The sequence below is a fragment of the Mustela lutreola genome, chromosome 2 (assembly GCF_030435805.1).
Source record: "Mustela lutreola isolate mMusLut2 chromosome 2, mMusLut2.pri, whole genome shotgun sequence".
NCBI classification, from domain to species: domain Eukaryota; kingdom Metazoa; phylum Chordata; class Mammalia; order Carnivora; family Mustelidae; genus Mustela; species Mustela lutreola.
The window spans coordinates 146,815,434-146,829,131 of record NC_081291.1 but is presented as its reverse complement, the minus strand read 5'-3'; the positions used below and the strand labels follow the sequence as shown (position 1 = coordinate 146,829,131).

The following is a 13,698-nucleotide window of genomic DNA, read 5'->3' as shown; positions in this document are numbered from 1 at the left end:
ACTACACTATGCACACTCATATTGTTTACTTAATTGATTATAATTATTTACTATTTCATAGCTTTTGCGGGCTGGACTGTATGTTTTGAGAGCCTTGAGGTCTTGTTTTGCTCATTCTATAGTCTCAGATTCTAGGAAAGGCTGGAATTATGCCAGGTGCTTAGTGATTCTTTGTGAGCTGGAGAAGAAAGTCGACAGCAAAAAGACAGTGAAAATGCCGCCTTTACTGGGGAGCTGGTGACCTACAGCCAGAAAAAGTTTGAAAAGGGAAAAGAATGTTCAACATCGTCTAAAAATACATTCAGTACTGGGAAGACTCAGTGGGATCAGGTCCTGTCGGCAGTTACTCATTGCTAAGCCTGTGGCAGAAAATATGAGCATTCGGAGCCACCTGCGTGCGGCCTTTGGGACCAAAGGCACATTCACAACAACCGTAAATTAAGACTTCTAATGTTACCTGCAAATGAGATTCGAATGAGAAATGTCCTATTAATGTATTTGTATTTATGATTTAACCATGTTACTTTGTTGAATGAATTCATAAAGTATATAAGAATTTGTAAGACTTTATTTTTTAAAAAGTTATATATGTATATATCTATATACACGTACACATATTCACACACGTGTGTATATATGCACACTTTTATGTAATAGACATACACACACATTCTATAGTTCAATACAAATAAATCCAAAAAGAAGTGGCCTAAGATGCTTTAGATCTCTCAGAGACCCTAATGTTATTCTCAAGGAGTGCTCATGATTACAATTTCTTAGAAAGAGGCAGGATATGGAATTATAAATAAATAGCAACCTAAGCCTTATAAAATGTGTAGGATTATCCTCTGTGTGGACTCGACTGTCTCTAGTTTGTTTTTAAGCCCACAGACAGACCACGGACGCTCACCTGGTACGAAGTGAAACGTGTTTAGGTTGCTTAGAGCCGCCATGTCCTACCAGGTGCGTGATAAACACGCTCTGCCACCTTAGCTCCAGACAGCTAGTCCGGATTCCCACATGTCTAGGTGCATCTGTGCACCGGTTTACCCAAACCTAACTCCATTTGAGACAAACATTCCTGCAGAGAACACTGTTTCTTTCAAGCCAAATAGGGCTTATTTGCCAAAGGGAGAACGTGGACCAGGTCAATGGATCGCTGCTGATTCTGGGTAATTACATTTCCTGAATTCTAGCTCAGTAGGAGGACATCTTGGTTGCACACTGGAGCCATCTGAGGAACTAAAAAGTGCTCATATGGCACTCCCAGAAATTCTGATGTGTCTGGTCTGGATTTCACTCCATGGATCCAAAATGAAGCCAAAGTCAGGAACTACTGCCTTACTTTCATTCTCCCCATTTCTAGGATGGACCCATAAATACCACCTTGTTTGCCTCTTGGGAGACTGCAAAGAGAGGTTATGTGCCATTAGAGTCCTATCACATTCCTGAATTCACCAGTTTCCCTTCTTCTTTATCTCTGGAGAGGAAATAGGGAAAGACATAACTGTGGGTGGTGGCGGGCGTCTGGGAGGGTGAGATGGAGAGGCCCTTCACCAGAGCCCTCCAAGCTCTGTTAGATAGCGGTTTGGTTCCTTAGGGTTATCCAACTATCTTTTGTCAAACGAATTACTTCTGAAAGGTTAAGCCTCAATCTCACCTTTCTGTGAATGACTTTAATCAGATAATCTCCTATCACCTCGTTGAGGATTAGTTGTTGAAGGCCTGGGGGAAGCAAGGAGAGAGTTGCAAGGCAAGCCTGGGATTCAGGAAAGGTGAGGTGGGGAAGCCTGCTGTCTGGGAGCTAGTCTTGGCCCTCAGTTGGCTAATAGCAGCCTAAAAAATAAGAACAAACTTTCTCACATTGCTAGGGCAGTGATTTGTTAAAAGTGTTCCTATGATCAAGTTGCTTGTCCGTCTCATGACCCTTTATGACTTTACTGTTTTTCTGCCATGAAGCACTTAACACGTGCCAGGTAATTTTACCATTTGCCAGTTCTTGGGAGTCCGTGAGGAGCAAGGCCTGGCATAGCCCTAGACTCCTTACCATCTGCCTGGCACATGGTGAGCACTCAGGGTTTATTGAATTTAATTGAATTGTTTCATTTGCTACACTTTTTTTTCTGAAAGTGTGAGGTGTTTCCCCCCAACCCACATCTGCCCCTTCACTTCCACCCCCCAGCTAAACTAGACCATGAGTACCTTGCAGAAATCTTAATAATTTCTCTATCTCCGGTGCCAAGTGCAACACTTGGCATATAATCAGTGCCCAATAAATATTTGTTCAATGAATTAAGAAGCAACAGCCAGCATACCGATGCCTACGTTAAGACAGTAGAATTAATTCATGACTGTACTACTGACTGTCCACACTACTGGAAAGGCAAAGAGGAGAAAAAGAAAAACATGTGTATATGAATCTCCCACCATTTATTAATGCAACAAAAGTTGTCCTTTCTCAAAAGGCCTTTAGGACACCTGTTGAGAAGCTGTCTGAAGGTAATTTCAGGAAACAGAGAGGTAACAAGGAATAAGAGGAGCCGACAAGATCCAGAGAGAACCCAACAATGAAATGAGGAAAGGGAGGGACATCAATGATCACAGAAACCCAAAGAAAGAACTTCAAATATGAGATGAGTAGATAGAGAAAACAGACATTCAGGAAAGGAAAAACCAGCTTTGCTATTGGCATTTTCATAAATTTGTTTGCCTTTAGGAACCAATAAGGCAATGGCCATATTTTCAGATGCTTTTATTCTTCATGGACAGAGGTAATAGATAGAGATATTTGCATTATGGTATATAAAATAGTTATACTATAACATTCATGCTATAAGACCTACTAGATACTATTTCTAAAAAATTACAGGGGATTCTGGGCTAAGCCATACACACAACTTTATGAGATGGTAGAAAGCATTTCTTAATATTACATGTAATTATACACTATAAACATGTGTACATAATATGCCCACTTTGGCATTCTGGCTACCTGTTTCATATTTATTTTTGTTTGTTTTTTAAATTTTTAAAGATTTTTTTGAAATTTATTAGAGAGAAAGAAAGCACAAGTAGGGGGAGCGGTAGGCAGAGGGAGAAGCAGACTCCCCAGTGAGCAATGAGCCAACACAGGACTCGATCTCAGGACCCTGGGATCATGACCTGAGCCAAAGGCAGACACTTAACCGACTGAATCACCTAGGCATCCCCATATTTATTTTGTAACTGCTTTTTAAAAGACCATTTCCTTTTCCTTAGTGACAGTTCTTATTAAAAAAACATGTGTATATCCCAAGTAGAATGTCAATATATTAAATATTACACACATTAATTCAGGATCTGGGATATAGATTGTGAAATACTACACTGTGGGGCAGCAGTCTTGACCTCTCATTAGCTGTGAGGTTTTGGTCAAGGGTTAATTGTCCAGTCCCCAAAACCTCATGTGATAAATGAAGGTTTAGATGAATGACATGAGAGATATCATTTGTCTTATAAAGTTATACTATGAGATTAAGTGGGAAAGAAAACAGAACACAAAATTGCATATATACAATGTCAGCTATGTAAAAAATGTGTTGAGAAAAGCCTGGAAGGATATAAAAACTGTAGTACGACCAGTGACTATCTCCGGGAATTAGAATCGTTGCTGATTTTTATAAAAATATTCCATTTTCAGTAATTTTGAATTTTCTATACTGTGTTGACTTCAAGAAAGAAATAAAGTGCACATATACGTGCACACGCGCACACACACATAAATCTCACTTCCTTTAAGGCTTGGAGGTGGTCATCTTACAGATTCTCTTCAGTTCTCAGATATAAGATTCTAATGTATACTGTATCTTACTGCTAAGGGTTTTCCACTGCCCTTCAGCTATTTGCTGCCCCTAGCTCTCCTAGCAGAGCCCACTCTTTTTGGTGCACCTCCTGCATTCTGCTCTGGGACTAGACCATTAGCCCCCACACTAGTGGTCAAGAGAGTACTCTAGTTATTTCTGTGAAAACCAAATCTGGATCACATGCCATCCCCCACCTCTAACCCCCACCCCCCAAACTCTAATACAACCAAACACTTGGATAGTTCCCACAGACCACAAGTCTCATGACTACAATTGTCGATTTTTTTTAATAGTTTTTTTTTTTTTAATTTATTTGACAGAGATTACAAGTGGGCAGAGAGGCAGGCAGAGAGAGGAGGAAGCAGGCTTCCTGCTGAGCAGAGCCCCCGATGCGATGCGGGGCTCGATCCCACGACCCTGGGATCATGACCTGAGCTGAAAGCAGAGGCTTTAACCCACTGAGCCACCCAGGCGCCCCCAATTGTCGATTTTGAGTGTGATTAATTTGATTAGGATTCATTGTTTTTCTCACTTAAATATAAGCTCTTTGAAGGTAGCGTCCTGTTTGTTTTTATTCACTGTTGGGACTTGAAGCCTTAGTGCGAAATTGGGATTCAAGGCTCTGGACATGCAGTTCCCACTGCTTTGAATGGTCTTTCTGCAGATGTTCTGCCTCTCCTTGAGGACTTCGCTGATCTCAGGCCACCTCAATTCTTGACCATGCCCTTGAAAAGGTCAAGTCCTGTTTCCTCCCTCCCTAGTCCTGCTAACCTGCTTTCTCTTATTTGACAGCACTTAGCTCCATCTGAACTTGCTTCCCATGTTTACCTGTTTCTTTATATTTATTCCTTCCTTGTTTAGTGCCTGGTTCCCTCTGCAGCCTGTAAATTCCTTGAGGGTAGTGATTGGTCTGTGGTCATATCTCAAACGGTAGTACTTGGAACAGGACTTAGCATGATGGATGATCAATAAACATTTGTGAAATCTGGAACAGAGGGATTATGTGAAAAATATTTTCTGACAGAAAGAAGGATGGAAGAGTGGAGAAAGAAAAAAGTGGAAGAAAGAGTGTGAAAGAAGAAAAAAGAAAAAAGGAAAGAAAAAATAGAGGAGTAAAGAACTATACTGAAAATCTTGCATGGCCCTTCTTTACATTAAACTTGGGGAACTTTATGCCTATATTAGAGTTTCTTGTTGCCCTCAGTGTTTTTAAGAAAACCAATGACAGTAAATGGCCTGAGAAGTCAGAAGACATTGATGCCAGTCCTGCTCCGTCACGGTGCCAATTTACTTATACAATGTTGTCTGGTCTAACAAAGGAAGAGGGCCAGATGGTCTCTAACGCTCCATTCCCAACTTAAATTCTGTGTTTCTCAATTTTTAATTCTGAAGTGTATTTTTTATATTGTCCTATTGCTGGATGCCAAAATAATTATATTGAAGATTTAGATTCAAGTTTTAGGTATAATAGCTTAATTGAGATATGTCCAAATACTTGTAACTCAGTTTTAGTCTTTATAAACATTTTAAGACAAATATGTTGATTCTAATCTAATATTTTCACACTTATGTGATTTATACTTTAAGCGGCTCAAAAATTATACATACAGTATGTTGTATTACACAGCACACTATATATATATATATATATATATATATATATATATACATAATATGCAATAGAATATAAATTATACTGGGCATGATTTTAAAAACTTAGTTTGGGAAATATATAAGGTCCTTGAAGATAAACTAAAGTCATCTGACTCTATCAGTGTTATTTATTCACATACCTAAACAAGTTTGAATCCAAGCTATAAAAGAGTGCCTCTCTCCTCCACTGTGAAATGTAATAGAGGCACATTTAATGTATCTTCTTAAAATGGATTCTCCATACAAAAACGTTTCCAACTCTTCCCTGCCTTCCAGAAGCTTCTTCTCTCAACCATATGTATCTAAACGTGGACCAGAATGCAAAAGATCTACATTTGGGTCTGTTTTGGCACTGTCTTGCAATGGATTATTTTTATCCTGGTATAATAAAAGCAGCATTCCTGGATCAGTGATTGAAGACAATTTCATATTTTGACTTTTAAAAAACATACCTTCTTAGGATATTTTCATTGAGTTTTTTGTTTCTTTCTTTGTTTGTTTTGCCAGGAAAGCCAAATTACATTTGGGAGGCACTTAGAACTTACTGAACTATAAATGTGGTTTGTAGGACAAGGAAGATACAATTCATACACATATTCACACACAGTTATACAGGTGCCTTAAAGACTCCCATTTGAGTGAAAAAGATAAATGCTACCATTTCCTTTATCTATATTATTGGTAAACCAGCCAACTGATATTATCTCTAAAAGCCATACTCCTTAACTGCATTTCTATTGGGATTCATTGGTATAATTAAGACTTGAATGGTCTGAAATATTTCAAGAACCTACAGTGAACATTCTTTCCTTTATCTGAAAATGCAGTTTTATTTCATCTGAAATTGTTTTCTGTAATTTCCCTCTCCACCCACAAATGACCTTCTTTTTGTACTTATGGATCTACTCACTCATGAGCCCATGAACTCTAAGTACATTTCACAGAAGCAAAAGAAAGCATACTGCTCATGCTTTCCTGGCACTGAGGGAATATCAGTGGTATTCTAAATGGGAAACTCTTTACTTTTTATTACTAATGATTTTTTAATAATTTCCACAATTTAAAATGTGGTTAGAATGCTACTGGTAGCTGAAAGCTGGCAACATGATTTAATATTTTTAACATACGATCTGGTGTTTGTTACAGTGCTTCAAAATTTTCAATGTCATTACTCATGTTCTAGCATTATCAATAATACTAAATTAAGCTAAATCTGTGGCAAACTAGCTTTATATCACAATTTATTTTGAGTCCTTTTTGAATTTTAGATTGACAATTAGTTTATAGTTTTTCTTAACCACCCCTTTTTCTTTTATCTAATGTAAAACAACATTTTTTTCTCTTCTTTGTCATTTACGAGGATGTTTATTTTGCTGTTTCTAGCATTCAAGGGTCTTTCTTGTATTTCTTTGTATTCTGTTCGGTGGAGCAGAAAATCTGTCTCAGTTTCAATTTCTCTTTTGTTCCCAGAACTTCCCCCCTCCTTCAGTGCTGAAGTGGAAAAATAATTTCCCCTCTTGCCCCATACACAGGTTCAAAGTCCTGCTTTTGACCATGTTGCTCCAAACAGCAAACTTTCTAACTCACAAGGAAAAAGAACAGCAAAGTTCTAACTTGGAAGTCTACAAGGGTCTGAGAACAATTGAAAATTAATTCCTACAATGGGGATTAGGCCTTAGCAGTTCATTGGACATTCTGAGAGGTGCGTGGAAGCCTGCTAGGGCGCCAACCTGCCCGCAGATGCATAGGTGGCCCAGCTCAGAAGTCAGGGGCCGTTGTCATGGAGAATGAAAGGCAAATGGAAGACATTAAAAGGCAAGTAGCAAACAATCCAGTAGGCTAAGCCAGGGATTTGGGAGCCTCCCAAAGTTCCTCCCTTCCTCATTCCCTGCATGAGTCATTTTTCCAGTCTGTCCACACCCATTCACCCTTCTTCTATGGGCCGCCACCCCACACTCCCATTCACCCTCAAGCTGCTGCTACAGGATCTTCTGAACTACAAGTCCAAACTCTACCTATCCCGTTGCTGTATAAACTCTTCAGTTCACCAGTTTTGACTAAAGCTCAGGCTCCTTGGATTACAACAGACCTACTTACAGCTCATCTCCTGCCACTCCCCAACATTTATCCTTCCCTCACTTCTGACAGGAAAGCTGGCAGGTCCATTGTATCTGCCATGCTCTTTTCTCCATTTGACCAGACGCAAGTCCCTTTCCATCTTGTTAATTGCTATATACCTTTCAAGGCACCTATTGAAAGTAACTCCTCCAGGAAGCCTTCTTTAACCCTCCCCAGCCAGGCCCCCTTTGGCTTGCCAACACCGTTTTAGCATTTATCCCTCAGGCAGAGATAATTGGTTTATTTGTCTCTTCCCTAGTAGATGTATTATCCTGGAGGGTAGGGACTGGGTTATCCATTCTTGTATCTCTGGCATTGTAGGCATTTGATGTAGTAGTTGAAATGAATGCTGAATTAGAAAAAAAGGAATTCCTCATTGCTACTAATTGGCAGATAGAGAGTGCCCCTTCCTATTCTCTGAGAAAATGTCGGTATCCTTTTTAATTTGCCTCAATTGTGTGTGCACTTGGGTACTTTTCAATAATTAACACTGAGAAGTAGAGCCATTTAATTAATTAATTTATTTGTTATGGAAGGGAACTATGCACAATATTTACTGTTTTGGGGATCTAGCCAACGGCTAGAACTCAAGTCTGTTATTAATGCCTCTTATTCCTGAACTTTAGCACCTTTCACAATGTTTTCCCTTTTCCTCCTTAAGCCGGCCCCACCCTCTTTAATAGCACTTAACGAAGTTGTAGGATGAACACGGCACCATATCCACCATTTCATTCCACACTGTGTCCAAAACATGGAACCGATGTTTTAAATTAGAATCGTTATTGAACAAGTTATCGAACTTCCTTAAATTCAAAGAAAATTCTGCCCCCAACCCTCCAAAACATTATCATGTTAATCCAGAATTCTTTCCATTCAAAGTGGAGCCGCGTTGCATCTTATAACACCCAATGAATTATGATTTGGGGCCGTGGTTTGTTTTGCTCCAACAATAATATGACTTACTTGCCTTGGAATATTCCAGTATTTCAGAAAATGATATTTTATTTCCAGAGAAGGGTCTCTGCTTCCTATAAATCGTGTAATGCAGAGTTGGGAAGAAAGGGGATTTTACGTTCCAAACATTATTTACCAGCTCGAGTGGAAGCTGCAGTGGGAGTTTTTGTGCTTGCGTGACAGTTTTACTGAGGAACTGCAAAACTGTGGACACCCTGCTCCTTGAGGAAGAGACAGCCTGGCAGTCTTGCAGATCTTTTTCCCGCCTGTGAGCCATCCAGGTTCAAAAACCGTGTGGTGCATTTTAAGGCGGCAGCCCCATGAGGTCCTTACCGTTTTCTGCCGAGCTGATTTCTCACCTTCAACCTAACCTTGCCGGCTTTCTTACAAAAAGCCCCATCCGCTGGCCTCTTTAAAAAAAAAAAAAAAAAAACAACGAACCTCTGTGCCGGCCCGGCTGGTTGCAAGGAGCGGAAAGTAGTAGGGGTGCGTCCCATTTGCACTATGTAGCTCGGCTGTTATAATGTTGAACGTGTAAGATGGAAGATACCACCGGTCGGCTGCGGGGATGCACCTCGCCCGCGCCGGCTCCGGTCTCCTTGTGCCCTCGGCGCCGACCCGCGAGCGGCGACGACCACCCTCTGCGGACTGGGTTCGCCTGAGGGGCGCCAGGGCCGCCCGGGCGAGGGCGGGAGGGCGGCGGAAAGTTGCCGAGCGTTTTTTTCGCCGCCGCGTGCGTCCGGGAGCTCGACGAGTCCGCCCCGGGCTTCCTGGTGGGGCTGGGCGGGCGGGGGAGGGGCCGCGCAGCAGCGGCGGAAACCAGACCTCGGCGATAAGAGGCTGCACAGCGACATGCAACAGTCTTTTCACTGCAGCTGAATGAGTTGTGGCGCTCACCATGCTCCCGTGACCGGGAACTGACAAGTTCAATTTTAAATCGCGGGCCTCTTGGAATCATGACTCCCACAATGCCTTGGGTACTCGGTCGGCAGTCGGGCTGCCTCTGAAAAAAATGTGAGAGGTAAGTTTCCATTTTCACAGTTGCCTCGCGCGGCTCCGCGGCTCTGCATTGTTCGTACTCTTTCGGGGCCGTCCATGGCTGCGGGAGGAAGTGCGCGGGGGCTCCGGCCGGCTGCGTCTCGGGGCCGCCGGGGCTGGCTCGCCGCGGCGGGCGGCTTCCGATCGCGCGCCGTGTCGGGCTCGGGGGAGCGCGGGAGGCTGCTGCTGCAGCCCGGCCCCGGGCAGCCCTTCCCCGGGCGCTGCGGACCCTGTCAGAGCGCAGCCGGCGTCCAGTCTGGCAGTCTAGACAGAAAGAGAGAGAAGGACAGAGGGCGAGAAGGAAAGAGGGGGGGGAAAGGAAGGAAACAGGTGCGTGGAAGTGTACTTACAACTTAATGACCTTCGTCGGGGGGTGGGGGGGAGACGCGAGTCCGTCAGACGCGAGCCACGGTTCCTCCCGAGAGAGCCCGCATCCCTGTCCCCGGGGCTGCCATCCAGCCCGGTTTTCATCTGGGCCAAATATGTGCACGCAAAGGTTAATTCTCTGCCTGCTACCCATAAATTACGCATGACATGTTTAGCTGGGCTTCCTTATATGGAGAGTGCTGTATTTCAGTCCAGTTTGCCTTTTGCCAAGTTTACAGGGCGGAAGACGCCCTGCATGAGAGGGCTCCTCTTTTTTTTTTTTTTTTTTTCCATCGTTTTGTAGTGCGTCACTCAAAAACTGTAAGAAAAGTAAGTATAGACGCTCTCTGGGTGGAGCCGCAGTCGGTTGATTGAATCGCTTTCGTGAAAGACTGAAAAAAATGAAAAGTAGTTAGTACTTGGGTTCTGGTTTTTAGACAAAAGCAGGACAAATATGTGCCCCCCCCCGCCCCCCGCACTTTTTTTTTTTTTTTGAAACGGAGCCGGAATCTGTTATTGGTAGTAATGTGTCATGTGAGAATACTTTGATTCCAGAGCCTGTAACACGAGCAGGTATATGGTGGAGCTTATGCCTGCCCCTCTCACAGCACTTTACCACGACAGGGGTGTTGCTAGAAGAGTCATTGTGTTCTTAAGTCTCTCCCCGGCCCGGGGGCGGGGGGGGGGGGTGGTGCGGAATATATGGCTGTTGGAGTTTCGTGGTGTATTCCCGTGGAGGGGGCTTCCCTAGGATTAAGACGGAGTAAGAAGCTGCCAGAAAGGTTACTGCCACTGTTTTACTTTGTGTGCCCACCAGCACAGGGACAGGCGATAGCAAACGGATAGTAAACTCTGCCGTACTCTGAGGAGTTTCTTAAACAAATTAATACACCGAGAGAGAAGTCATAATTAATGCCTTCGGATTTGCAGGCCCTCTGCAAGGCGCTTTGAAATACTACACCGGTGGACACGGTGTTCCTCCCTCCTGGGTCTGAACACAGTGTCTGTTTATACACAGAGGGTATTTCGGACCTAACTATTCTATACCCGCATAAGTGATCCACTCCACGTTATCTGTGTGGGCTCCTGAGAGTGTTGGTGTTTCTCCTTGTCCTGCTGTTGAGATAAAATATTATCACTAAGGCAGGTTAAAATGAAAGTTCAGCGACTCTAAAATTCATCGGAAGAGTATTTAGTTCAATACTTAGAATGTCTTAGATGTAAATTTATAGCCAGAGACACTGAATAATGTTATTTTGTAGCCTGAGAAAGCACATTGTTGTCACTTGTATCTTTGCTTTCTTAAAGTTGGTGACAACTATAGTTCAAATTTTTTTTTTTTTTTTTTTGGGTTTGCATAGGGGTGAATTTTTTTTTTTTTTTGATTACTGTGTTGGTAGGCCTTCTTTCAAAGTGTAGACATAGTTTTTAGTTTTATTTGTTTAATGGGGGTTTCCTCAGGGAGAACTACAAAAGTTGCCTTTTGTGTTTTAGGGAACAGGTTGGGTCAGCACCAGAAAACCTGTTCATCCATCCGTCTATAATTACAGTGTCACTTAAGACATAATAATCAGGTTATATTATTACTAAGAGACTCAGAAAGGCTCACATGTGCCTAGTTTAATTTTTTTTTCTCATGTAACTAAGAACAAAAGTGTGATATTCTATGCAGCCATGCCAGTGGAGAATCCAGAGTGTTTTATGGTTTAAAATATTATTGCTTGTGTTTACATTTCCACATTTGAAGCAAACTTAGACTCCAAGTTGAATTAATTAAATTTTGCTTCCAACATTCTGTTCTTCTTCTGGGCACAGAATTCCTATGAAATGAATAGGAAGTTTGAATAGACAGAAAGAGAGAGAAGGACAGAGGGCGAGAAGGAAAGAGGGGGGGGGAAAGGAAGGAAACAGGTGCGTGGAAGTGTACTTACAACTTAATGACCTTCGTCGGGGGGTGGGGGGGAGACGCGAGTCCGTCAGACGCGAGCCACGGTTCCTCCCGAGAGAGCCCGCATCCCAGAACCCAGAGCACTGGGTTCTGTTCCAGATCAAGAAAAGAGTATCCCAAGGTTTCTCCTGGGGTCGAGGGTGGTGGTGGGGGGAGTAAAATCATTTTTCTCATTGAATAAGGGTGTGTTACTTTATTATTAAAATTTCCTATTTTCATCATAAGCAAAAAAACTGCCCTTGCATTTATCACTGTCGTGGTTCATTAGACCTGTATTTGATATGTCTATTTATGGAAACCAAGAGAGAATAGCCTTGCGGCACCTTGGTTTTCTGCTTGGTGATGGAAGATGCACAGGTTAGAGAACATCCTAGATCTTGCTCGGAAGGAGCTAAAGAGAATAGGTCACTGGGGTTTCCTAGACCCTTAAGAAAAAGTTATCAGGATGAGCAGTAGATATGAGGGTCAGAGGAGTGGAGCAAGGAAGTGAAATATATTCACTTAAATGTTTGTCTTAATGTAAAATCCCAACAGCAATACTGATTATAGAGGATATTACATAGGAAGATTTTGAAGTGGTGGCTTTTTAGGCCAGAAAACTTCATATTTTTGGAAATCTAGAATGTGCCGTGCAGCGCAGCAGCCACTAGCCACATGTGGCTGTTGAGCATTTGAAATGTGGCTAGTTAAGTTTTACATTCTGGATTTGGAAAACTTTGTATGAAGGGAAGAATGTAAAACATCTGATTAATATTTGTATATGGGTTATATGTTGCAATGATAATATTTTGGATATATCAGTTTCAGTAGAATATACTGTTAGGTTAATTTCACCTGCTTCTTTTTCCTTGTTTAAAATATGACTACTAGAACACCTAGAATAACAAATGTGGCTTGTATTGCATTTCCCTTGGGTAGTGTTGTTCTAGAATAAAGCAGGGAAGCAGCATTGTGAGAGGAAGCTGAAAGAGTTTGCTGGTTAAAATATAATAAAATTGAATTTTATTTTTACAAGCTCAAGAAGTTTACTATACATAGAAATACCTTGTCTTTCTTATCCATTGTAACCAAAATTTGAGAAAACACACTACCTAACATCTATTTTTATTTCCTCAAAACTACTGTTTAGTTTAGAGATTTAATGGTGAGGTAGTAATAACAGAGAAAAGGCTTATAATTAGGGGATGAGTCTTAACACCTCTCAAAGGCCAGAATAGAGTATGATTGCTACTTAGGAACATTTTAGAGACACTATAGTTATCATTGTCCTGAAGTTACCAAACATAAACGAGTCACTAAAATTTATTTTAAAATAGAGTTTTCGGTAAATAGCAATTATCCTCAAATGCTTAATATGTATTTTGCTATCCTATGACTTTCCTTCCTTAGAAAATAAAAACATCATGTAAATCCAGACAAACTCCTGACCACGTGTTAATCAAAGATTAATAAATTCAGAAGATTGAAATTTTCACTTGTAAGCTATAAGACCTTGTTTTGAATGTTAAGAAAGGTAAAAATAGGTTTCTGTGGTAATACGGGCTTTGAAAGATTTCTATACACAGAGATAATTGTCTTTATAATTTGAACACATTCTTGAGAAAGCATCTGACTAGCAAACAAAGCACAATGGCATAGGTCCTGGTAACATTCCCCGCAGATATTTTCATAACTGAAGTACATTTTGCCATACACAGTGTTACGCTAGAAAAAATGCAGTTCTTTTCTACCCATATAAAGTATGCTTACTTTTACTTCCTTCAAGGCTGCCAAAGATAT

At 41.5% G+C, this 13,698-nt stretch overlaps 2 protein-coding genes across 17 annotated transcripts in view; one reads left to right on the top strand and one right to left on the bottom strand.

Annotated features, from left to right (window-relative positions):
* MBNL1 (muscleblind like splicing regulator 1) overlaps window positions 1-13,698 on the top strand; it is a 200,411-nt gene that overhangs the window by 13,927 nt on the left and 172,786 nt on the right. For 7 of the 16 annotated variants that reach the window (XM_059163727.1, XM_059163724.1, XM_059163729.1 and 4 more), the window contains exon 1: window positions 9,450-9,588. The exons of 4 other annotated variants lie outside the window; for them this stretch is intronic. The gene's annotated coding sequence lies outside the window, so the exon portion shown is untranslated. Of the gene's footprint in view, window positions 1-9,447; window positions 9,589-13,698 lie in introns of those variants that run through there. 5 more of the 16 variants (XM_059163730.1, XM_059163734.1, XM_059163731.1 and 2 more) reach the window with 2 other exon arrangements.
* LOC131824973 (serine/arginine repetitive matrix protein 1-like) lies at window positions 8,116-10,366 on the bottom strand. Its single transcript, XM_059163739.1, has 2 exons — window positions 9,956-10,366; window positions 8,116-9,869 (listed from the first exon to the last, which is right to left on the bottom strand). Exons 1-2 carry the CDS (start codon window positions 10,134-10,136, stop codon window positions 9,070-9,072), a joined length of 981 nt encoding a protein of 326 aa, XP_059019722.1. The 5' UTR covers window positions 10,137-10,366; the 3' UTR covers window positions 8,116-9,069.

What these genes read in the sequence shown, in the direction of transcription:
- LOC131824973 (XM_059163739.1), bottom strand. Translation starts at nt 10,136, where the DNA reads ATGCGTAATTTATGGGTAGCAGGCAGAGAATTAACCTTTGCGTGCACA. An exon ending in CCGACGAAGGTCATTAAGTT is followed by an intron (nt 9,870 to 9,955) that starts GTAAGTACACTT and finishes CTTTCTGTCTAG; the next exon opens with ACTGCCAGACTGGACGCCGG.